At 38.4% G+C, this 25,922-nt stretch overlaps 1 protein-coding gene across 1 annotated transcript in view; it reads right to left on the reverse strand.

Annotated features, from left to right (window-relative positions):
- The window catches only part of DTHD1 (death domain containing 1), a 64,674-nt gene that overhangs the window by 9,079 nt on the left and 29,673 nt on the right, over positions 1–25,922 (reverse strand). The window contains exon 8 of the mRNA XM_042936647.1: positions 22,071–22,315. Within this exon, the coding sequence (XP_042792581.1) occupies positions 22,071–22,315 (245 nt within the window). The remainder of the gene's footprint in view (positions 1–22,070; positions 22,316–25,922) is intronic.

The raw sequence follows: 25,922 nt of genomic DNA on the forward strand, positions 1-25,922 counted from the left end.
TCATGGTAGGGTTTTGACCCCAAATATTTGTCATCTGCTCCATAAATTAACTTATGGCTGGACTACTTATGGAACCTTGACGATACCTATTCCCTCTCCATTGTAGGGTCCAATGTAGACAGTCCTCACTTTTTCCCCCAACCCTTCAAGGGCCTTTATAAATACTTCTTTCATTTGATGCCCAGAATCCCCAAAAATGCACCAGGGTATTCCATCAACTTGTAGAGAATACCAAGACCTTATATTCTATTCCAGTTTCTATCTCAAAGAAAGCTGAGTCAGGCTATCCAAACAAACTGACCAGTTACCTCAGTTAGTGAGTCACATGAAACTAAAATTTTGGACAAAACACGTCTCTCCTCCTTTGGCCTCACACAGAATTTTAAGTCTCAAATTATCGATAATACTATCTTCTGCTCCTTCGTCTGAGCCATCCATCCTACCCATATCAGCCCCATGCACACCCCCAGCTGAAGTCTGGTCCCTTGTTCAGCTTTTTGAGCAGTCGTTTCATGGAGTTGGCTTCTAGAAATAATGTAGCTCCTTCAGCACCTCCAGAGCTGGAGAAATCCAATTCTAAGTATCATGTGTTACACACAGACCCAAAATTCCAGGAAGCTATTCAGTCACACGAGAAAGAGTAAAGCACCTCAACACAGACTAGGTTGATCAACACCCCACTGCCATCTTTAGAATCTCCTTGGCCTTATCTTTGGCCTTTGCATCGTTTAGTCACTCAATCCTCAACTCCATCATTTGGATTCTAAAGATGATTCACAGTGCTTTCCTCTGAGGCCTTCAGCTGTTTTTTTATTCGGATGTGTAGACTGCCCATTTTCCACAACTAACTCTGCACATAAGCTCTCCACTGCACTCTAGTGCAAGATGTAATACGCTCTTGCATCTTGCTGATGACTGGAAGCAGAAATTGCTTGACATCTTCCTTAGACTCCAGCACATCCACTCTCTCTGGTTCTGACAGTTTGATGATGACCAACGGTTGCATTTTTCTTGCTACTCAAGAACTATAGTATCAATGTGAGTAGAGAAGCGTCAACAAAATGGAGACTTCGCTGTCAATCCGAGCTCTGCATGTTGGGGCCTCTTTCAAGACATGACTTGTGCCTCTGTTTAAATACATTTTTAGACCCTTGATGGAGGTGCTTCTTCCCAGGGTCAGAAACTACTATGTCAGAAAACCAAAACTGAGATAACTTTTGTGTCCCTATAAATGTTCTGCTTGACCAGAAATGCACTATATCCAGCTAGCCAATCCCCAAAGATCAAGCCAACTCTGGGCCTCTTACCTTAAACAAGATTGACCCCATGGCTCCAGCCAATCAGATATTTTCCATTTGTTTCTCCTTGTTTTTTATTCATCCTATAAAAGCTTCTTGCCTTCCACCCCATTTTGTAGTTCTCTGAGACTGTCTACTTCATGAAGTATTAAATAAGGTTTATATCACCTCAATTGTCTTCTTCAATCATTTTTAATACCTCTTCATGGACACGCTGCTCATAGAAACTATTATATACTTTTCTGTATCCTCTTTTATATCAATGCTCATATTTACCAAATGGTTGCCACACTATGCCCTCAATAAATACATGATAACCATGAAGACGCTTTGCGGACAATCCATGAGGATTATTATCATCTTAAATGTAAGGTCTGCAGTTTCAGCTGGGACCAGGGCTGCTCCGCCACGTTTTTATGTATCCCTGAAGATTTATCCAGTGTTCCCTACAGAGGATACTTCAAACTTTTACCAGTCTTTGCAAGACCTCTACTTCTCCCCTAATTTCCACTCTCTCAGCTAGGAGATTTATCTTCTCACTGAGAAAATAAAGCAATAGTTCTCAAACCTTAGTGTTCATGAAAATTACTCTGAAGAAAAAGGCAAAAAGAAGTAAGTATACAGCTTGATTCAGTTTGTCTCAGATAAGGCCATATTTGTAACAAGTGAACTGGGTGTTTCTGACACTAAAGTATGGTGGCTGCACTTAGAAAAACACTATCAAGTAGGACCTACATCACTTATCAACTTGTCCCCCAAATATATCCTAATGGATTCCCAGAAGAATGAAAGAACTACCTTTATCCAAAAAGTGATGAAGATTTCTCATATCGTATCAGGACCAAAGTGAAATTCTGATTGTTTCTTACCTACAGAACACTATAAGAAGACAGCAAGAATAATAATTTCTAATTCATAAATTACCTTGCAGGAGTCACACAGATGACTTAGCTCTGGTGCCCATCTCCTCATCCAGAAACTCTAGCTTCTGACACAGGCCACTCTAAGTATTTCTGGCAGTCCCCTAGGCTTTACTCTCTTGGTAGCTACAGTGTTGTCCTAGTAACCCCACAATGTCAGGCAATGTAGCCCATCCATGTTCCTCTTACAGGCATCACTGTTTCCCTTCCTGGGCCTACCATGTAGTGTGCCATGATGGCTTCTACCCATATTGCACTTGTGCTCCGGAGGTATCATAGGGGCACATTGTTGGACATCAGTGGTGACCACGGGTTTTTTCTACTGCTATCCTGCCATTGTTCTGCCGGATCCCAATTTGCTCCATATGCAGCTCATGTTTTTCCCTCGTTTTCTCCTAAGCAAAGCAATTCTCCACTAGTGGCCACCCTGCCCCCTCCTGGTACGTACGTCGTGTGGTAAAATGTGATAGGATGAAGAAAGTGGTTCCCTCCCCATCGTGTTACATGACAGTAGAGTGATGTTGATTGTGCCCCGATGTGTCACAGAGGTCAGTGAAATAGGTCTTCTGTTTTTAAATTAAAACCTTTCCCTTTAGGACACAATCTTGAATCCAAGGGGCTGACCTGAGAAAGAGATTTCACTAATAGCTACAGCACTCCATTCTGATAACATCTGATGCTTTAAATATATATCAATATGCTATGTATTTAACATAGAGTATCTAACATATATTTATATGTATTTAATAAAATATATTTATATAATTAATATACAGTTGACCCTTGAACAATGCAGGTTTGAATTCCATGGGTCCATTTGTACATGGACTTTTTCGATAAATATAGCACAGCATAGTAAATGTATTTTCTCTTCGGAAAATGTATTTTCTTAATAACATTTGCCTTTCCCTAGCTCTCTTTATTGTAAGAATACATTATGTAATATATATTGCATACAAAATATGTGTTAATCTACTGTTTATATTATCAGTAAGGCTTCTGATCAACAGTGGGCTATTAGTAGTTAAGTTTGGGGCACCTAGGTGGCACGGTTGGTTAAGCATCTGATTCTTGATTTTGGCTCAAGTCATGATCTCAAAGTTCTGTGGGATCAAGCTCCATGTTGGGCTCTGTGCTGATAGCATAGAATCTGCTTGGCTCTCTCTCTCTCTCCCTCTCTCTCTGCCCCTCCCCTGCTTGCATGGGCGCTCTCTCTCTCTCTCTCTCTCATCTCTCTCACTCAAAATAAATACACAAACATTTTTTAAAAAAGTTTCATGTGGATTCTCAACTGTGCAGGGGGCAGCACCCCTAATTCCCATATTGTTCAAGGGCCAACCTTATATGAAGATGTATGTGTGTTTTTAGGCAAATTTACCCTGACCCCTGCAAATAGAATTCTATCAAGTCATATCTCATTTACTTCATTACTTCAGACCCAATGAACAAGGTCAATTTCTTACCCAGAAATTACCTCAACACTCACATAAACAATCTTCTGGGCTGGTAAGCCCTCAGTACCCATTTATCAGGCAAGGCTGAAACTCTCAGAATTGAGTCTGCTTCAAAGTTATTTACAAATTCTTTTCTTCTTGATTATCTGATCTATCTTTTCCAAAAGCACTGTGAGGAAAATGAAGGAGCTCTTACTGGTTTCCTCTGTGATCTGTGAGGATAGCAAAGACTCCAGAGTGGTTGAGGTCTCACGGCTGAGATCTCACAGAGAGTGAGTGGAGGGCTGAACCCAGCTGTGATTAACTCTAAAGCTGGTGCTTTCTTTCCCTAATACGAGGCTGCTCTAGCACACGAGCTCTCAGGTGAGACTGGACAACCTCGGTAATTGTTGGCTCCTGAGAGTTAATCCATGCCTTAGTTTCCTAAACTTTAAATTTATTGTCATTATCTTATCTATTTCTTAGGTTTATAATGAATTTTAAGTGAAATAAAATAATAAACTTTAGTTGAAATAAAATGGAATAGCTTGGCTGGGTTCCTTGAACATAGTGGGACACAAAAGTTACTTGTTTTTGTCAGACCTCTCTTGGCAGAACTAGAGACCCATTTTGGATGCAGAGAGGCTTTATATACCTCAAAAATTCCAATACAGAGATGATTGCCCAAAAATCCACTTGTAACTAAAACTAATCCTGTAAGTATAGCTTTTTTGTGTATACTTGATCCATACTTGTAACACTTGATCTGAGTGTTATAGCTTTTTGTATAGCAAGACTTGATCTGAGTGTTACCATGACATAAAAACACTGGAGACCATCCCTTTCCCTGTGGTCTCACAGCCAATCTGGGCTCAGCCACTGCTGCCCATCTAGTCTTTGACAGGACTTAGAAAGAAGCATAATGTTTCAATCTTGGCCAGGATTCACCCTCATTATATTGTGCTTTCAGGATGCTTAGGATGGTGGTCGTGTTCACTAAGTTAACCTCACTCTAGAAACGTGTGCATGAAAAGCAGAGTGACAGACAATGCAGAGCAAACAACTGCCATGTTGGATTGGCTTTAGGACTGATTTGTTTGATAACTTAAGTCACCACTGTGCACCCACTTCCCAGCCTAGGACAAACTTGCATCAAATTAGGAAGTTCATTCAGTAAGGACACTGGGGGGAAATTCCTACAGGGATCACCACAATAATCCACAAAACTTAATGTGAAATTTTAAAAAGGGGGGTAGTCAGAACAACTATGGATTCTTCCCACTATTTCACACATATTTTGAAGTGCTAGGTAGAAACTGTGACATAATATGACGGTATCTTTGAATCCTATAGCAATATCCTATTTTAAATTGTATCCTATTTAAATTGTGGTGCCAATGGTAAGGGCACCCACAATAATACCATTGCTATTGGGAAGATATAGAAATAATAAGAGGTAGGAAAAAAAAAGAAATAAGAGGTAGAGATTTTCTCTTTAATTTCTACCTGTCTGCTAGTTTGGAGGGTGGGAGGAGGGTCCCTATGGTAGAATGAGTTCTTATGTAAAGTAATGTGAAAACTTTCTGACATTTGAAGCTCCATCTCCTGTGGATGCCACCAAGCACCGCAGATCAATGTGAGTCAGTGAAATATGACAAACAAACAAAAATGCCATGCTGATATTATTTTTTATTTACTCTAAGACACTTTTGCATAAAGAGACTTTCACTGGTTAATTATCATGACATCTTGTGGCAACAACTCCTCCATCCAGCCTTAACCTCCACACCCTTCCCACCCCCATACACATATTGCAGACGTTTCTGGTAAATTGGTCATTTATTTTGTAGTTAGAAGATATGCAAGTGAAAGTATAGATCAAGGAAGTATATATAATTAGAATGTTTTTGTGTATCTTTAGCACAGATTTTATCAGAAGCCTTTGAGATAATATAACTGAGTACTGGTTTTCACTGCCTACTCTTACTCTGTATTTATCTTGCATAGAGGTCTCTGTAACTAAGTAATTACTGCCATTTGCTTAACTTGAGTTCCTTTATTGCATCATAATAGTAAACTGTATATTCTCAACCTTTATAATGTACAACTTCTATAAAGTTCTTAATGGCTTTGCTTTGTAAATAACTTAGATAGAATATTGATCAAAGAAGTAATCTGGTACAAAAGACTAACGTTAGCAAAAAACTTTGTGCCGCAGTTATGGGTCCAACATTATTACAAATCAAATCAGAGCTAATACCAGGGTTGAGCAAGGATGTACTGGTGTAAAGAACTGGGCTAAACTTCCAGTTTCCAATCAGTCATGTAAGAAGCTGGAAGTTGCCACTCTGTCCTAACACATAAAAAACGCTGAACAAACTAAAAAATCAACAACTCTTTTTAGATCCATCAGACAAGTGAGGTCACAGGACGAACCTCTGTCCCCATACCTGAAGAGACTGACAGCTGAGTACAGAATGTTACAACTTACCAGAGAAAAACCCATCGGTAGAAACTGCCTCTAGATCAGTGCCAGGTAAGGAAGCCTGAACTATACTTGACAAATTGCTGGAGGCTTAATGTGAACAAATTTAAGAGTTAAAAACTTCACAGGGACCCAGTCAAGGGAGACTGACACACTTTTATGAATTTTACCTCCAGGAGCTCAGCCAGGTTCTCATGGTGAAAGCTAAGAAAAATCCCCCTTACTTCCAGCAGGGATAGGGGGAAATGAACCGCTCTGAAACATACCAGAGACTTCTGTTCTTCTTAACAATGTCTATCCTTAGTAGAAACTGTATAACCAGAGCCTGATCTGCTGGGGTTTTATTAGAGCCTAACTGACCCTAGAGAAGGGAAATACCCAAATCTAGGTCCCTCTAACTTTTTTTTTTTAACTGTTTATTGTTTTAATTTTTAATTTTAATTTATTTATTTAGTTTCATTTCAGGAGTAGAATTTAGTGATTCATCATTACATATAACATCCAGCGCCCATCCCGACAAGTACCCTCCTTAATGCCCATCACCCATTTAGCCCATCCCTCCACCCAACACCCCTCCAGCACCCCTCAGTTTGTTCTCTGTATTTTGGAGTCTCTTATGGTTTGCCTCCCTGGTCCCTCTAACACTTTCCATGGGGGAAGGGAACTACTCAACTCCAACCCCCTGTAGCCATCCTGTTCCACAGGCTGGGGAAGTTAGGAAGTGGGCTAAGAGGCACATGTGAAGTTCATAGACAGAGGTGCAGGCTCATTGAACACTGAGACCTCATCATAAGACTATTGAACAGCTCCCCTCCCCCACACTTAAAATCACATTACTCAAGGCCTATTTAAAGTAGTTCCTTTTACCCAGTACATCAGGATCACTTATCAAGAAAAAATGATAAGATCTACTCAAAGGCAAAACCACAAATTGAGGAAACAAAAGTGTCAGAGCCAGACCCAGATACGTCAAGGATGTTAGAATTATCAAGCCAAAAAGTTTAGAAAACTTGGAGCAATGTGCTAAGGGCTCTAATGGAAAAAGTGAACAGCATGTAAGAACAGATGGGGAATATAAGCAGAGAGATGGAATTTCTGAGAAAGAACCGAAAAGGAATGCTAGAGATCCAAAGCAATGTAAGAGGAATTGGGCTAAACAGGTAACTATTATCATTTCATTCCAAACGCACGACAAGAATTTCAATAACTGTCATCCCCATTTCACAGATGTCACTTCTCTGAGGTAACATGGTCTTAAAACCTGGGTCTGTCGAAAGCCCTAACCCAAACAGTAAATACTATTGCCTCCAGATAATGATATCAGCTACTATTTTGTGCTATTTATCATGTACCGGTAATTACCGCAGCCATGTAAAGTATATCATATGACCTTGGTATAGTCTGCTATATCCATAACCTTGTGAGGTAGTTGTTAGGTACAACTACAATGAGGTACTTTACAATGAGAAAACTGAGGTGTAGAGAGGTAAAATAGTTTGACCAAAAATGTACACACTAAGAGATGGATATCATATGTAAAATAACATTTGTAAGAATACAGGTCATTTATTTTTAACCTGTAAGTTAAAACGTGTATGGAACGTGAAGGTTGTAAGGCAAGATGTTCTCTGAACGATTCTAGTACTTCTTGTGTTACACTCACCATTTATATATATCCACTTTACTGCTCCAGACTGGGAGCCAGTATTAGGTGAAGGGAAAGAGCTCTGCTCAGCTCCTAACCCTACTACTTATTAAACTTGTGATCTGAAAGTATTCCTTCGTGCCTCACTTTCCTCACTTACAACATGATAATAGGACCTGCTTCGTAGTGTCATTGACAGAAACATTGAATTCTTTTTTATTTTATTTTATTTATTTTAAGTAATCTCTACAGTCATCATGGGGCCGAAACTCACAACCCCAAGATGAAGAATCATACACTCTACTGACTGAGCCAGGCAGGCACCCTGAAAACCCTGGGTTCTATCAGGTAACTTAAAGCAGGACATTGTATGTAATAAGTGCTCAAAATAATAGCTGTCATTACTTAATTTTTTTCTGTAGAAGTACTGCTTTTAACCTACAAAATACAGTTTTTTAAAAATGTTTATTTACTTATTTTTGAGAGAGAGAGAGAGCAAGTATAAGCAGAGAAGGGGCAGAGAGAGAGGGAGACACAGAATCCAAAGCAGGCTCCAGGCTCTGAGCTGTCATCACAGAGCCCATTGTGGGGCTTGAACCCACAAACTGCGAGATCATGACCTGAGCTGAAGTTGGACACTTAACTAACTGAGCCACCCAAGCACCCAACCTACAAAATACAGTTTTAAAAGGAACCCATATTTGAATCATAAGTGGAAAAAAACATTTCACTTAAATAACCACATGAAAATCTTAAAAATGAATACAATTAAACAATATTGTTGAATTCTGTTGCCAGCCAAGATTTCTGAGCCTAAGAATTATTCTCTGCTTGTTAACAGGGGAGATTTTGTGTTAGAGAGATGTGAAAATATGCTAACACTAACCTGAGATCTACTCAGAAGATCAGGGAAAGGATTAGAAAGAGAATAACTCCCTCACCATGTGAATCCATTTTATTTAAAGCTGGTATGTTATCGTCCTTCAAAAAGAAAAGTTCTTCCAATTCCAAAATTTAGAAAAAAGCAGTATAACTGAACACTCCCTTTTATTTGCTAGGAACCATCTTTTGCTATAAACATATATGTAATGTATTTTTGTTCTTTTAAAACTGTAGAGGATATTTGGAGGGTCTCTGAGTTATAAATCACCAACAAAAAGCAAGGAATGTGAACTCATGACCTAAGCCAGAGAAAGCTGGAGCCTTCATCATATTAAACAGACAGTGATGATCTCTGCTCTGGAAAGGAGGTTCTGTGAACTGATGTCACCCGTGAGTTAAACAGAAGACCTTTTTGAGCTGTTCAGAAGTGACTGCGCATTTAACACCAAGTTGACAGAGAAAATCTGCTTCTGAAAAATTCCAAATAGCAAAGGAAACCGCCATCATAGTCTATGGCTGCTCTATTCCAAAACTTAGTTTCAACAAAAGGTACAGCCAGTCTGGCTCTTTGAAAAGTCTGGAATTGCCAAACACCCTGAAGGGGCAGAGGGTATGAGAGGCAGCATGACATCGTAATAAAAGTGGCAGATGTAATGTAAGCAAGGATCTGGCTTGCTCAGGGAAAAAGGGACATGGGACTACATGAAACGGGAATGACTTTGAAGTGGGTCCTGACACAGCCTCTGGCCCTGTGAGGTAGTGCAAGTTGAGGCAAGTCATTGAAATTCGCTTACTACACTCTCTGAGACAGAGACGATGGTTCCTACCCGCAAAGTATGCTGGGAGGGTAGCTTGAAATCAAGCACACGAGCTACGCTGAAAATTCAACCAATTGTGGCAGAGACACAGACAAAGGCAATGTGTGGACATTTCTTGAAACTTGTTTTTGAACAAATTAACTATAAAAAGAGAAAATTATAAAAAGAGAAAATCAAGTAAGAATTGCTAATATTGTTGGGGGTAGCAGTGGTATTGTGGTCTTTTTTTAAGTCCTTACCTCTTAGGAAACAGAGAGAGTTATTTACAAGTAAAGTGACATAGTATCTGTGATTTGCTTTAAAATATCCAAACAAAAAAAAAAAAAAAAAAAAAGAAAAAAACCCAGGGATATTAGAGGAAACAAGAATGGCAGAAGATGATGGGTCGATGTAAATTCATTATTATTTTCTCTATTTTTGTGTGCTTTTGATAATCCCTGCCCCTTGCTTTTTGATGATGACTCATAACTCAGATACCCTCAAAATATTCTCTACACAGGCTTTTAAAATAAATAAATTAAAAGACACCAATATCAGCCAATACATAGCCTCTTGCTGTTTTCATCTTGATATTGTTGTAACAGCACAGTCAGTGTAGAACTTCCTGAAAGATTAGGCAGAGTGCTTGGCACACACAATAAAAGGAAGTGCCTTTATGTAGAGAAATCTGAAGACCAGCATAAACCCACAGAGAAGTAAGATTAAAGTGAAAGAGAGAAAGAGAGAGAAAGAACCGAGATCAGAACAAGAAGAGCTGACCAAGAGCGGTCTTAGAGATAAATCTAGAAATTAAGTTTTTTCAAAATGAAATCAGACCACTACCAATCCCAGAAGAAACCCGAATCCGTACCTTTGTTTAAGCTCCGGTCTTTCTTAGTCCTAAAACCATGCATATTTTGCTTGCAGCCAAGCTTATGTTTTATTTTCATTATTTTTTTTTTCAATTGCTCCTTGGAAAATGGCTCTTTTTAAGGCTTTAATTTGATTGTGGCTTTGTCAATAGGAAGAGATTAAATATCTCTCAGCCTTTGAAGGAGTCAGTCACAAAAGGAGACAGCTTCAGGACCCTGATCACCAGAAAGACCAATTCAGGAAACCCCAACTGATTTAAGGAGCTTGGACAGATAGAAGGAAGAGGCTTTCAGAGATGGCTACAGATAGGCTGAGAAAGGTTCTGGATAATTCAGAAGATATATGTAGTATATACATTGAGTCAATAAAGAAAAGTTGTCAAAATCGGTCTGGAATGGATAAATATAATTTAGAAATTAATGTTTCTGTGTTCATTTTTTGTATCTACCAATAGGCAAAGCAGTACCTGTACCCTAACTACAGTGAGGTTTCAGTGACACAAAATATACAGAGCACTTCAAATATGCCTGGAACATAGCAAACACTGGGTAAATGGTAACTACTCTTAATATGCTTAAAACTTTGCCCACTATTCCAAGCAGTTCTGGCAAAAGCAGACACTTTGATCTATAAATGCAGCTACGTGGGAGACACTATTCATTTTAAAAGCAGCTGAACAAGTCAAAGATACACAGCACTGTTAACACTTTTATGAAGTTCTACCTCCTCTCTCTACTATTCCACTTTTAAATTACAATCCCAGAGAGTTTTGGTCAATCCTCAAGACCTGTCAAAGTGCCTGTTCAACTCTGAGCATTATTTTTCTCTAGTGTGTTCTGATTTCAAGATTCTAGAATTAGATTCTAATATCCAATTTCGAATTTGTTTTCTAACTTCCTGATGATTTTTTGTTTTGCTTTTTCTCTTTTTCTTTTCTTTTTTTTTCTCTTCTTTCTTTCTTTCTTTTTCTTTTCTTTTTTTTTTTCTTTTTTTTCTTTTTTGGCTTACAGATAGGAGTAGACTTTCTACCAGAAAGAGTGATACGAATGTTACCGGGAAAGGCCTGGATAGCCACAAACATCTTCCAGGTCTGACCACAGCTGTAAAATCCCCATATTAGTCATTCCTTTGAGGGCATGACAGGCTTTTGCTAAATGTTAACTGTTAGCTGGGAAAGGAAACAGGTAAAGCTTTTGTTAGCTGTTAAGGCTCCTTCATTTGTCTTATCAATTTCCCCAGCATTCATTTATTTAATAAACGCGTTCACTTATTCGTTAAATAGTTCGACAAAACATTATTGAATGCTTACCAGATGGGTTTACAAAATTAAGCGAGTTATGCCTCCAGCCCCGAGGAGGCCCACTACCTAATTGTGCTTCTTCTAAAGAGATGATCTTAGAGCTAAGTGTGGAGTCAGTGCTGTCCCAAGGGCAGCTGTGGGAAGAGCCTCTGAGGTAGTTAAGACCATAATGTGTAAAAGAAATGAGTCTTTAAGTGGCATTGGAGAAAAAATGTCACTTGAGTAAATGTAATATGAAGGGGTTGAAGGGTAAGTTGTGGTGATTTGTGAAGGGCTTTATATGCTATGTATAAGACTGATAAAACCACATTTGTCTTTGAGAAAACCACCCTGCCAGGGTGTGATGTAGAGCAGTAAAGGGAGCTGGTGGTAAGCCTTCAAAAAGGAAGTAACAACCATCTATTGTTTAGGGCAATATTAGGGGGAACGGAAATGAAATGCAAGTTTGAACGCAATTCCAAACTAAAGTCAGTGAAACTCTAGGTTGTATCACAGGACCATCACTCAAACTGGTGTCCTAGGAGGCACCCTAGGAAGCACCACGCCCCCCGCAACTTTCTCTGCCTCCTAATGTCCTGCTACCTCCCAATCCCCACACAAATTCACTCTACCACCAAGTCCAGTTGGTCCCCAATCCTAAATTGCTCTCTGACTCTGTTCTCTGCCTGCCATCCTTACCACCATGGTCTTAATATCAGGCCATCTCTCCCATGGACTATTTCGTTAGCGCTTTATTTTACTGTTGCTAAACTCATCTCTTTCATAATTATTCTTATACCCTGTCACAAGGATACACTAATGAAATTTGATCATGTCACCCTCCTGGTTAACACTTTCCAATTATTTATAGGATAAAAGATTAGCTTAGTTATCAATTAATAAGATACCTACTTCTCCATCCTCAGTGGCCAAGGGATATTTTTGTTTGCTTATATGCTAAGGATTTCTGGTTTGAATCTCTACTTCACACATGTCCTTTGTATCATGAAACCAATCCCATTCTTTCGACAAATTTTGACAAATTGTGTAAAAATTTCACGGAGACATTTGATTGACTTATCAAGGCATTCAAAGCCCTCCATAATCTTTCCCCAATTTATTTCCAATGTGATTTTTCCAAATCTTCTACTCAAACCACACAGATCTACACGTTGTCCTTTCATAAAACACATCATCTGCTTTGCCACTTCAAAGTTTCAGCTCAAGCTATCCTTCTTGTGTGGAACTTGCTGCTTTTTTCTCTGTCCTTTCCAGGACCTAAACATTCTCTACATCTGTCTTGCTCTGTGAAGTGTCCCAGGTTACCTCGGCCACAGAAATCACTCCCTTCTCTGAAATGTCCGGGCACTTAACATCTCCACCATTCATTTGCAGTTAATCACCAGTGTCTGTCCTGTGATATTACTAGATTGTTGTATTCTATTATGATCTATCTCTTGCATTGTTTTATAATGTTTAAAGTGTTTGTGCTTTATTTCCTGAACTGGACTGTAATTTCCTAACGCTAGGACTTTGACCAATATTACTATTATCTTTTAGACCCTACATAGTATCTCATATATAGTTGGTATTTAATTAGTATTTGACAGGTTGACTGACATTTCTACACAAAAACATTATGGTTGGAGTTCATAAGCTAGAAATTGTTTGAATTAATGAACATCATCTTTTGCTCAGTAAACATTATTTTAAGAGAATAAGTGCAAACACATCAATTACTTTTTTTGTTAAATTTTCCCAGAGAGACAAGAATATATGAGTTTGCTTTATAAAAGAATTATTGGGCACAAGAATTGTAGGGCACAATTCCTGGTTTAATTATACTGCCTGCTGAGCACAGAAAACCTTCCCTTGTATGAACAGACCATGAAGGAGGAAGAATGAGGAGGAAGGGTCAAGATGGACAGATAAAGAGAAAGGGGAAGATAGAGAAGAGTAAGGGAGAAGAGGAGGAGAGGGGAGAGGACAAAGAAAAGGGAAGGGGTAGATGAATAGGAAGGAGAAGGGCAAGAGAAGGGAAAGGTGCTCTTCTGATTAAGTTGGTGGGCAAAGCTGCTTCCAGAAAAGGATCCTGTTTCTAACTAAACCAGTTTTGATCATTTTCACCCTCAAACATCTCATGTACAATATAAACTAGATTTTTCAGTGACATAGTCAAGACTGTCTTTGAAGGCCATTCTGATGGCTCAGAGGAAGGTAAGACTGCAGTCACAGAGGGCATGTCAGCAAAGAGCCAAGGAGAGCCAGACTTACAACACTGTAAAGAGAGGGCTTTGTAAATGTTTCACAGGTTAAGAAAGAAAATTGACGTGATATCTCTCCTTACCAAGATTGTAATGACTTCTTTCCATAATTGACAGGGGTGGTGCATAAAGCAACATAAATGTTATTATAATTAACTATAATATAGAAAGCATGAAACTAAGTTACAGAAAATTCCAAAATCACCATTAGGTTTACAATGTCTCCACTCCACTACCCTCCCCCCCAAATACTCATATGCAAAAGCCAAAAACTCTGATTCCTCTTGCACAGTTTTATTTTAAAAGCAGACACCTTTTAAAATCTGCTTTCTTCAGGGCTCCTGGGTGGCTCAGTCAGTTAAGTGTCTGACTCTTGATTTCCGCTCATGTTATGATTTCATGGTTCATGAATTTGAGTCCCACATCGGGCTCTGTGCTGACAGTGCAGAGCCTGCTTGGAATTCTCTCTCTCCCTCTCTCTCTTCTTTTCCCCACTCATACTGCTCTCTCTCTTTCAAAATAAAAAAAAAACTTTAAAAAAAATCTGCTTCATTCATAGCTGGCAATGGACTATTAAGTCCCATTCCATTCTTGAGCCTTAATCCAACTTTGTAAATTATTACAAATAAAAGCCTAAGTAGAATTGAAGAGGCTGTGAGTGTAAAGATGTTCAATAGCTTGGGGTCTTCACAGTTTTGTAGTTGAGATCGTCTCTTAGTGTCTCATACGCCTAGAAAAAAATCACTGAAAAACATGTCATTCCTGAAAGGACAGGGAGATGGCAATCTGAAGTGGTGAGAAGGTGAAGTATATCACTTCTAATGAGGTAAATGGTGCACTTGCCTCTGCCTGCTTCCTCTCTTTGACAACGCAAGTTACTTCATGTGGTGAGAAAGCAAGTGTTGAAGCAGTATCATTATTTACTAGAAATCACATGTCATGAGTTCAGTTTTTTTTTTTTTTTAAAAAGAGGAAGTTCAGACTAGGCAAAACTTGGGTCAACAGATGGCTTACGTAAATATGTAGGGTAGATATGACTAGAAAACTACGGCCCTGACAGCCTCCCACAGAAAACAGCCACCAGACCCAGAGCGCCCCTCTCCTTCAAAGCAAAGCCTCCCAGCAGACAAACAAGAATGAAAGGCAGTCACAACTCAACCTAGCACAAATAACCAAATGGCACAGTTACCTTTGTGACGTGATTTCAGAAGTACATACGCACACACCACTTCCTTCCACCTAAAAAAGAATCTTTGACAGTTTTTTGAAATTGCCCTGTTTCTGCCAAAGCACACATAGACATGGTGTGAACTGAGTTTCCTTCAATATTTTGTAAAAGAAGAAAGTTTGAAGCACAACTTAAGAAATACGTAGAGACCAATCCTTACTCTTTTCCTTCATACATTTTCACATGTATTGATTATGTGACCATTTTCGGAAGATTAGATTGAAATGGAATTATCATGAAGATCCTCTTTATCTCTCCAACCTAATCACCTCTCTCTGCTCCTCCCATGAGCATTTGCCACGGAGTCCTTGGTTAAAATCTCATGCCCATGGCAGTCTGGGAACATGTTGTTTCCCTCACCATGGTGCTCTCTTGGCCACGCAGGCAGATGAGCTTCCTGTCACTGTTACTCTTTGGCCCAGAAGGGGCTCCACAGTGAGGCCTGTGCTGGCTATCACATCTGTAAGCATATATTACAAATTCTGCCAACCCTCTGATGCTAATTCACTTTCCTTCTCGGCACTTCTCACTTTGCTCTTCGCACTTTGGGTATTGAAAATACAAGCTCTATTTGAAAGTTAATTCAACCAATGTATCTGAGCACCTAACCTATGCCAGGCACTATTCTAGGGCCCTGAGGTGCAGCAATGGACAACAGATAAAGGTCTTTGCCCTCAAGAAGCTCACATTTTAGTGGTGAAGTAAGTGATCCTATGATAAACATAATCAACAAGGAAATAAATGTTAGGAGGTATCGATACTTTAGAGGAAAGCAAAACTACAGAGCAAGTTAAAGAGGACCAGGATTGTTGGTTTGTGTGGGTAAGAGTACATTGCAATAAGAAATAGAATCAGAGTAAGCCTCAGAGAGAAGGTGAAATTTGATCGAAGAACTGAAGGAGGTGAGGGTGTTGGCCACGTAGGTATCTGATGGATGGAAGGACATTCCAGGCCAGGGAACCACTAACATAAGGATCTGAAGCAGAAGCATGTGTGGCAAGTTCCAAGAACATCAAGAGGGTGTTGTGGCGAGAGTTGAACAAGTGAAGAGTGGGGGAGAGAAGGTCTTAGCATCAATGGGAGTCAAGTTCAGACACAGTCTTTTACTCTGAGTGAAACCAGGAGCCATTGCAAGATTTGGAGCAAAGTCAGAAAATGATCTGACTGATGGTTTAGAGGCTCATTCTGCCCTCTGGGTTGACAATAATCTGTGGAGAGGTAAGAGGAAGAGACCGTACCTAAAGGAACACTGTTGTATGTCTGGTCCATGGGATACAAAAGTGTTTGTTGAATGAATTAATATATGCATGAATGGAATTTGGAGGCTAAAGGATGAGACAGAGTCCTTCACAAGCATGAAGTAATGGGTCCTATGTTTTCACATCTTTGGGAATCAGGCAGTACATTAAGATCACAGATTATAATTATGTGTATGTGAATGTGTATGTTTATATACATACATCTAAATAGTTACTACTTATCTTCTGTGTGAAAAGCACTTTTAATTTTGACAAATGCCTTCATGTAATTTATGCTACATGTACAAATGTGTGCATAATGTAGTGTTCATTAATGCCAAGCTTCATATAATATATTCAGGATATTTTCATTTCCTGAAAAAGAGGGTATTCTACTACTGTGAAGCTGAGGTCATTTTTTTTTTTTTTAATTATGAACTTTTTGGAAGAAATCTGTCCTCACAGACTAAAGGTCTGGTTTCAATTCCCATTTGGGTATATTACTTTGAAAAGAGAGAAAAGCTTGTATAGCCACAGATTTTTTTCTGAACCCAAGAAACTTCTAGTAAAGATTTAAGCATGTAAAAGGACCAAAAGGGTGAATCTGGATAGCCCTATACAAACCCATCTGGAAGAAAAAGGAAGGACCAAAGGCTATGAGCAGTAGATTCATATATGAAGATCAGCGGAGTAAAATGTACTGTGTTTAAGCAAGCCAGGGACACGTGGGTGGTTCAGTCTGTTGAGGGCCAGACTCTTGATTTCGACTCAGGTCGTGATCTTGAGGTTGTGCAATCAAGCCCAGCGACAGGCTCGCACTGAGCGTGGAGCCTACTTGGGATTCTCTCTCTCTACCTCTCCCTCTGCCCCTCCCCTGCTCTCTTTCCCTCTCTCAAAATAAATAAATAAACATCTTTTTTAAATGTCCATACAGTTTCAAGATCCACAGTGTCACAACTGGTCAGTCTTAAGATTTGAAGAAATCGTCTCATCCCTCTAATTATTCACAAATATTTATCAAGCATGTACTGTATGCCTGACACTGGCAATGCAAATTGAAAGAAAATTAGCTCTTGGGCAAGATGAAAATGTTTTACACTTTTAGTTTATAAAATACAAATATGCATACTCTGTATCTGTGATATTAAAATTTAGTGGGGAGGGTTGATTAGAGGAAAAGATGTCCAGAGAGACTCTTTAGGAGGGCAAAAACAAACAAAAAGACCGAGAGATATATATCTACTGAGAAACAAGTGAGAAACAAGTGATACAATATGGTAACTGCAGCAATAGGGGAAGTACAGGTGTTGTGGAAACCAAGCACATCAAAGTCGATATGAAAGGGGAAATCAAGGAAGGCTTCCTGGGAGAAGTCACACCTCAACAGAGCTGTAAAGGATGACCAGTAGGATTTGTTCAGGCAAGCAGAATCAAGGCAGAGGAAGAACTTGTGCAAAAGACCTGGACAGTCACTCACACAGACTTTTACTGAGCAAAATCCATATAAAACCTTAAATTGTATGGCTTGGCTAATTTGGCCAGTTGATTCATGAAATCAGAGAAAATACCAAAAACTGAGAGCTGAATTTGTATCACATTTTGGACTTCAAGTCTGTCCTCTCTTACATAAGGGGCTTTCTTTCCATTGTTTGCCACTATCACAGTGAGACCTTCACCAGCTCCTGCCAGAAAATTCTAAGCCTCCTTATTTGTCTCCCGCCGATCTCCCTATAGCCGCTGAACGACATAGTGACCTTAGGAGGTAATGTGTTAAGTGGAGCTACCTGGAGAAGGCCCCCAGTGTCTCCTTCCTCTCTTGCTCTGCTCCCAAATCTTCCTGTTGATCCAAATCAACTCCTGGGCCCACCAGCTAAGTGTTTATAAATGAGGCTGTGAACCACTGGACAAGAGAATTGGAGTATTAAGTCCATAGTTCTTAAAATCTGATTTTAATTCTAATTTTTAGAACCTAACAAATGGTACAGACCTTTCCTCTTTGATCCAGTCACAAATATTTAAAGTTCCTATGATGTGCCAGGCACTGTGCTAGTCACCCACGGTACAGCCAGAACAAGGAGACAAGGTCTTTCACTCGCGGAGCTTGCTTTCTCAAGGAGCAAAGGCAAATGGAAAGTTCACGAACAAATACATGACTCTATTACTTTCAATTAATAGTAAGTGTTATGAAGTAAATGTTAAAGGGCTAATGGGTTAAAGAGTGGCTTTAGATAAGGAGATGGGGGGGGGGGGATAATTATAGGAGGTGATTTATGAGCTCAACCTGAATGATAAAGAACCAGCTACTCGACTGAGGGAAGAGAGCCCTAAGCATAGTGAACAAGTACAAAGGCCCTAAGACGGAAGTGAAAATGCACAGAGGAAAAACCGATGGTGGGTACACACCTATATAGATACACTGTTCTTAAATATAATTTTAAGTATAAATGGTTTAGTAGACTCTGCTACCCTGCAAATGCCTCCCAGGAACCCCAGAATCTCCCCCAAACCAGCAAGTAAAGAGTTAATGTCTCTATAACCCAGCACCTCTGTTGATATGGCTACTTTCAATGTAGCCAGAATTCATGCCATATCAGTTTTTAATTTTAATATCACCTTTACACTAAGGCATAATACACATAAAATTATTGTACAACTTCAGGGGTGAACATGGAAGTCCTAAAATCCATCTTATATCCTGGAGGTTATCTAAATCCTAGTTTTATCTGCTCAAGAGACAAGAGCAGACAGTGGTTGCACCTGTGGGAAGCAGATGTTGTGGGTTTGAATCCTAGCTCAGACACTTCCTTAGCTATGGGACCAGGGGCAAGTTGACTAAAATTTCTATGCCTCAGTTTCCTATAAAATGAGAACAGTGGTAAAGCCTCATGTGTGAATTTAATAATATAGGGCATGTAAAGCACTTGAAAGACTTTTGGGACATTATGAATTATTATAATGGTTATTACATGAATTATGAATTCATGCTAAGCTACGCCTACCACCCGAAGTCCAACTCATTCCATTCCATCATCATAAAATATTTTTTCTTCCTTTCCATCAGCTAAATTTCTACCAACTTACAAAGCTCAGATAACATGCCATAACCACCATGAATTTCCTATTGGTACCAGCTTCCGGAAAAGCTATTTTCCTCGTCTGAACAACTATTAGTACACTGTTTTTCCCATTAGTCTAATCATTTACTATCTTACAAGGTGATTTTATATACAGCTGACCCTAGAAGAGCGCAGGTTTGAAATGCTTGGGTCAACTTATACACTGATTTTTATTTATAAATACATCACATTACTGCAAATGCATTTTCCTTATGATTTTCTTTTTTTGCCAAAGGGAAAAAAATAAGATATAATAAAATAAAGCTACAAAGATCTAAACCACAAATACTAGTTGACTTGTCCTTTACAGCAATTTTACTTTTCTTCCAAACATGAATATTAGTGAAATTAAGTTAAAATCGAGTTATATCTACAGAAAGATAATTTTCTATCAAGGAGCAGATTTCTGAAAAATGCTGAGAAAATAACATCTAGAAAGAGTGAAAATTACTATGAAATGGAAAACAGATTCTTACAGCAGCTTTAGGATTAACACAACTGGAAATATACAACAGAATGAAGTTGTCAGGCTTGAAATAGCACCTTGGCTATTTAATCCCACAACCCCACGTCGTGCCCCACCCCCCTCCCAGACTTTGGTCTCAATCATGGATATGACTCTAAACAGAAAAGTAAATTATTTGAATAGTCTGGGATGTGGCCCACAACTACGCTTTACAACTCTCATTAGAGGGTCTAACTCCCGTTTTCTAGTATATTCAAGTCACAAAATTCGTTCCAATCTGGATAATCTTAAACAGGCTCCCTTCTGTCTCAGTTTTATTTTAAAAGTTGATAATAGGGTAAAAATATTAAACTGCACCTACTTCTGCTGATTTGTATATAAGAGGGAGCTATGATTTCCCACCTACTAAAATATAGTATTTGGATATATCCGTTATGATTTTCTTAATAATGTTCTTTTCTCATTTATTGTAAGAATACAGTATATTAAACATGTAATATACAATATGGGTCAATCAACTGTTTATGTCATCAGTAAGGCTTCCAATCAACTATTGGCGAATAATAGTTAAGTTTTGGGAGAGTCAAAGTTATACTCAGATTTTTGATTATGCAGGGGTTGGTGCCCTTAACCTCGAAGTTGTTCAAGGGTCAACTGTACAGATTTTACATACTTTGCTGGATTGTAAATCATTTAGAGCAATACTGTGCCATAAAAATATAGTTTGACAAAGACAAGCAATTTGAAAGGTTCTAGTTAGCCACATAAAAAAATGTTTTTTAAATGGGTGAAATTAACTTTATGGAGTAAGTAATAATATGTTTTATTATATTATTTATATCTATATTTTATTATTATGTATTTTGTTTTACTCCATAACCAAATATTATAATTTCTATAAAATCAACATAAACAAATAATTAATGAGTTATTTTATATTTTTTGTACTGCGTCTTTGAAATCTGGTCTGTACTTTATACTTACAGTACTTCTCAGTTTGGACTAGCCATATTTCAAGTGCCCCACACATGACACATATGGTTAGTGGCTATCGTTTAGGACAACACAATTTTAGGGCATGTATTATCCTCTATATCTCTGTATTTTTCATAATGCCTAGCATAATACATTCCCTATTTCAGGAGTTCAATTAATATCTGTCAAATTCATTAATTACTGATTAACTTAAAATCAGTACCATATCTAATGGCATGACAAACATTTCTACTATTCATAATGTAAAAAGTAAAAACACGAAAACATAATTTTAGCATCTTTAAAGAATACGTTTACTCTTTGAAGTGATAAAGTGAGTTTTTCAATTATATTTCTCATTAAGAATATAGTTTGGAAGGACTAATTCCTGGATCATAGAAGAAAATAGTATATACAGCAATAAGATTATTTGTTTGACCTATTAGGAGAAACAATTCAATCCTACTTTCCTGAAAAGAATAAGAATTTTAGGTAAGAGTAATTCACTCTTAAAACAAGTGTACAGGATTTTATAAGCCTGGATGAAAATATTTTGATGTTGTTTTCCCACTCCCCACATGACATTTCCTAAAAGTGTTGTGTTGTTAAATGTAGTCTGTGTTTTCATAAGTTCTTTCCCAGTTATTCTTATGCAGTTACAGAAAATGAATGACATTATTTCTATAATCATTAAGAACATGTTGTCAAGACCGCATCAACTTGAATTGTTGCTATTAGAAAGTTGAGGTGCACCTGGGTAGATCCTGGAGCGCCTGGGTGGCTCAGTCAGTTAAGCATCTGACTTTGGCTCAGGTCATGATCTCACAGTTCATGGGTCCAGTCCCATGTCAGGCTGCTCAGAGCCTGGAGCCTGCTTCGAATTCTGGGTCTCCCTCTCTCTCTGCCCCTCCCCTGCTGGTACTCTATCTCTCTCTGTCTCTCAAAAAATAAATAAACGCTAAAAAAATTTTTTTAAAGAAAGCTGATATGAAAGGAAGTGAAAATCCTGAAGTGTATTCCACCACTCTAAAATTATATACCCACTCCTTCCTTATCTTTATTCCTGCCTTCCCTTTTCACCTTGCGTATCCATGTGCCTGAAGTATAGATTGTGGTGGAGAATCATGAAGAGTTAACAAAATATGGTGATTAGAGAAGTAAAATAACTTACCTTTGGCAACTTCAATGGCAATTTGCAAATTGGCAACTGACAAAGGTTTTCATCCAGTATAGGAGATTGATCCAAGTTGTGGACTATCTTTTCTTTAGGTACTTTATAAACTACAATGGTGCCCTTATAATGAGGGCAGCTATAGTTTCCAAATTCATCCACCTCTTTGATTTGGAGTTCCAGCCTGGGTTTTCTTTGTAAATGAAAAATAAGCTTGTAATCTTTTCCATAATCCTTTCCATTGCCTAAAAAGAAGTGAAATGCATTTGTTGCTACTAAGATATACCACTTTGCCTTATTTAAATTTTTAAAATCCAAACTCTTACTCCATTTTTAATACAATTTAAGCTTTTTTGGTATCACTGACTCTTGCCAAAATATTAGCAGCAGTAGACTGAAACTGTAGATTACTAAAAAGACTTCTTTTTTTTTATGTGTTTATTTATTTTTGAGAGAGAGCCTGAGTGGGGGAGGGGCAGAGAGAGAGAGGGAGACAGAGAATCCCAAGCAGGCTCTGTGCTGTCAGCAGAGCTCGACACGAGGCTGAAACTCAAGAACCTATGAGATATGACCTGAGCCAAAATCAAGAGTCGGATGTTTAACTGACTGAGCCACCCAGGTACCCCAGAGATTTCTTATCTGTAATTGGACCAGGTGTTCTCTGGCTGCTTCTAGACCTAATAATCTTTAATTTTCTCTTTCCATTCCATTTTACTCTAACAAAAAAGTATTGAAAATATTCCGTTCTTTCTGTGGTTAGAAAATTACATTTATCTTTCAGTAATTGTCTTTTGTCTCTCCCCTAACTATTCATAGAATATTGTACCCTATCATGACCTCACAATAGGCATTCTAGATATGTGGTAGCCACTAGCAGCATGTGGCTTTTAAAATTAATGGTGAAATTAATTAAAATTAAATAAATTGGAAATTTACTCCTCAGTCACTCTAGCCACATTTCAAATATTTCATAGCAACATATGTCTATTTCATAGCAACATATGCACCTATGGACAGTGCAGATACAAAACATGTCCAGGATCACAGAAGTAGAGATGTTCTAGGGGCACCTGAGTGGCTCAGTGGCTTAAGAGTCCAAGTCTTGATTTCAGCTCAGGTCATAATTTCACGGTTTAAGTTCATGAGATCGAGCCCTGCGTTGGGTCCACACTGACAGTGAGGATCCTGCTTGGGGTTCTCTCTCTTCCTCTCTCTCTCTCTCTCTCTCTCTCTGCCCCTCCACCACTTGTGCTCACTCCCTCTCTCGATAAATAAATAAATGGAAAGAAAAATAGAGGTGTTCTAGCTAAACTTCAAAATGAAATAGCTACTAGATTCATGTTACTGAAATTTTTATTGAAACCTGATTAATTCCCCCAAAATAAGGGTATATCTTCTCAACTGCTCACTGAAAATACAAGAGCTCTAGTGAAGATAACCTTTCACTCATGGGGTTTTACCATGACAGTTTTACCTTGCCATTCCAATAGCGATGCCATTTTCCCTAAGACATGTCGCATTACCCTTAGCAAAATTTAAATGTAAGCTACATTGTAGCAGTCAAGATAAGACTTTCAAATGTTGAGATCCAGATCCAGTTCCAGCCCCAGCTACTTATCTACATTGTAATATTTATCTGGTTCTTTCCCATCTCTGAACTTATTGGAGGCTTAACTTATCTTTAAACCAAGATAAATAAAACTTACCTTCTGGGATTGTTCTGAGAACAAAAAGAAATAACATGGATAAAATGACTGGCACAAGGCGTAGCACATAATAAGTGCTCAGCAAATGATAGTAATAATAGCAAATGATAAGAAAGAAGCAGGACCCTTCAACTGTTTTTGAATTTGTATGGTAAAAACAAAAAAACAAAAAACACATTTTTTTCAAATATATCAATGTGAAGATTTTATATCTAAGTTGCAGCTTCCTCCTACACCTAGAAGCCTGAACATTGACGACCCAGAGCTCTTTCTCGTGAAAAGCTTTCCCACTTTGAGAAAACCTTCCCAATGAAATCAGAGTTCAATAAGGGATGTAGATGACACCAATATTTTTCTCCATGTTGGACTGCTAGAGGTCATTTTGGTGAATCTCTAAAGCACACAGTTAAATCTAGAATTTGAATAACTCCAGGTTAGGAAAGGTGCTAGAGTATGTCTCTGCAAAAGTTTGTATTTAAGAGACAACCTGGCTACTTGAACAGAATGATCCCTAGGACGTCCTAGGAAAGGAATGACAAGCCATGGCTTGCCTTCTTGAATGTTTCCTGCTGGTTAAAAAAAAAAAAAAAAAAAAAAAAAAAAAAGATAAATTTTTGAAGTCACCAAAATGTCATCTAGTAAATTAGATAAATTAGAATTTTTAGATCACTAGAGTAACACCTGGCAAACTTCTCCATGCTACTGGAGTTGCTACTTTGGTCCCAATAGAATACAACTTAATAAATCTCTCCTGTCCTTTGAAAGATACTCCCTGCCGTGTACACAATTATTCATGAAGAATATTTATATGCAGGATATAAAGACTGAAGGTGAAGCAGAGCTACATTGATTCAATTTAGATCTTAAATTTATCTGCCTCTCACTGCCAGTTAATTTTTTAAACTAAAGATCTGTAATGTAAATATGAAATGAAGATGAAAGTGTTGAGGATTTACAGTAATAAATAGCATGATTTTAGTGTTATAAATAGAAACCTTACATGTTTTTAAGTTGGAATTTCATTGTTGCCAAGACATAGCACTATATTTTGAATACCGCTGTCACAGCGGGCGGGGGGTAGGGGGGGACAAGCAGCACAAAGAAATTGCACTATTCTTTTTTTTTTTAAGTTTATTTATTTTGAGAGAGAGAAAGACAGAGACAGAGACAGAGAGCGCATAGCAGGTGAGGGGCAGAGAGAAATAGACAGAAACCCAAGCAGGATCCATGCTGTCAGTGGAGAAGCCCAACACGGGGCTCAAATTCACAAAACATGAGATCATGACGTGAGCAGAGATCAAGGGTTGGACACTTAACTGACTGAGCCACCCAGGCACCCCAAAATTGCACTATTCTACTTTTTTTTTTTCCCTCCCACATTGGCATATTTAGAGGAGAAGTAAAAACAAAATCCATTTACTGCATTCCAAAATTATGAAATCAACCATTAGCTGACCTTTTGAGAACCTCTTTCTCCTCAGTATTATGTATACAGTTCCTAGAAGAACTTGGAACAGTAGCTGTTCAATAAATATTTGTCATATGAAGACATACAAAACTTATTTATATTTTATGAGCTACTAGGCATACCTCATAGAGATATCTTTTGTTCTCAATGAGGGGAATTGGAATATTTTTCAAAGATGACATAGAAAGTAAAAATGTAGAGATATATGTTTTTGCTTAGAAACATCAGATGAGTAAGTGATAAGTGAAAGGTAGCAAAATGGGGAACCAAATGAATCTTACAAGAACCATTGATTCAGGGCATTTCTGTATTCTAACACCTCTCTACCACCTCTACCCCTAAGCCACCATCATTCCTTGCTTGGTTTTTTACAATGGCTCATTAACTTGTCTCCCCAATCCTTCCTTTGCCTCTGAGATTATAACTGTTTGAAAATCTGTTCTATGATCTGACTCAGATCATGTGACTCTTCTATTAACAAGATGGCTGCCCATTTCACTCAGAATAAAAGGCAAACTCGTTGCCTTCAAGGAATGATCAGTACTCATCTCCTCTCCTACAAATTTGCTCTTACACCCTGTCTACCACCCATTTCAGCCTTCTTGCTGTTCCTCACACGTGTCAGGTACGCGTCTGCGGCTGCTAAGTAGCACTTGTACTCCCTCTGCCTGGGACAGA

This window comes from Panthera leo, chromosome B1, assembly GCF_018350215.1.
Source record: "Panthera leo isolate Ple1 chromosome B1, P.leo_Ple1_pat1.1, whole genome shotgun sequence".
In the NCBI taxonomy this organism is placed as follows: domain Eukaryota; kingdom Metazoa; phylum Chordata; class Mammalia; order Carnivora; family Felidae; genus Panthera; species Panthera leo.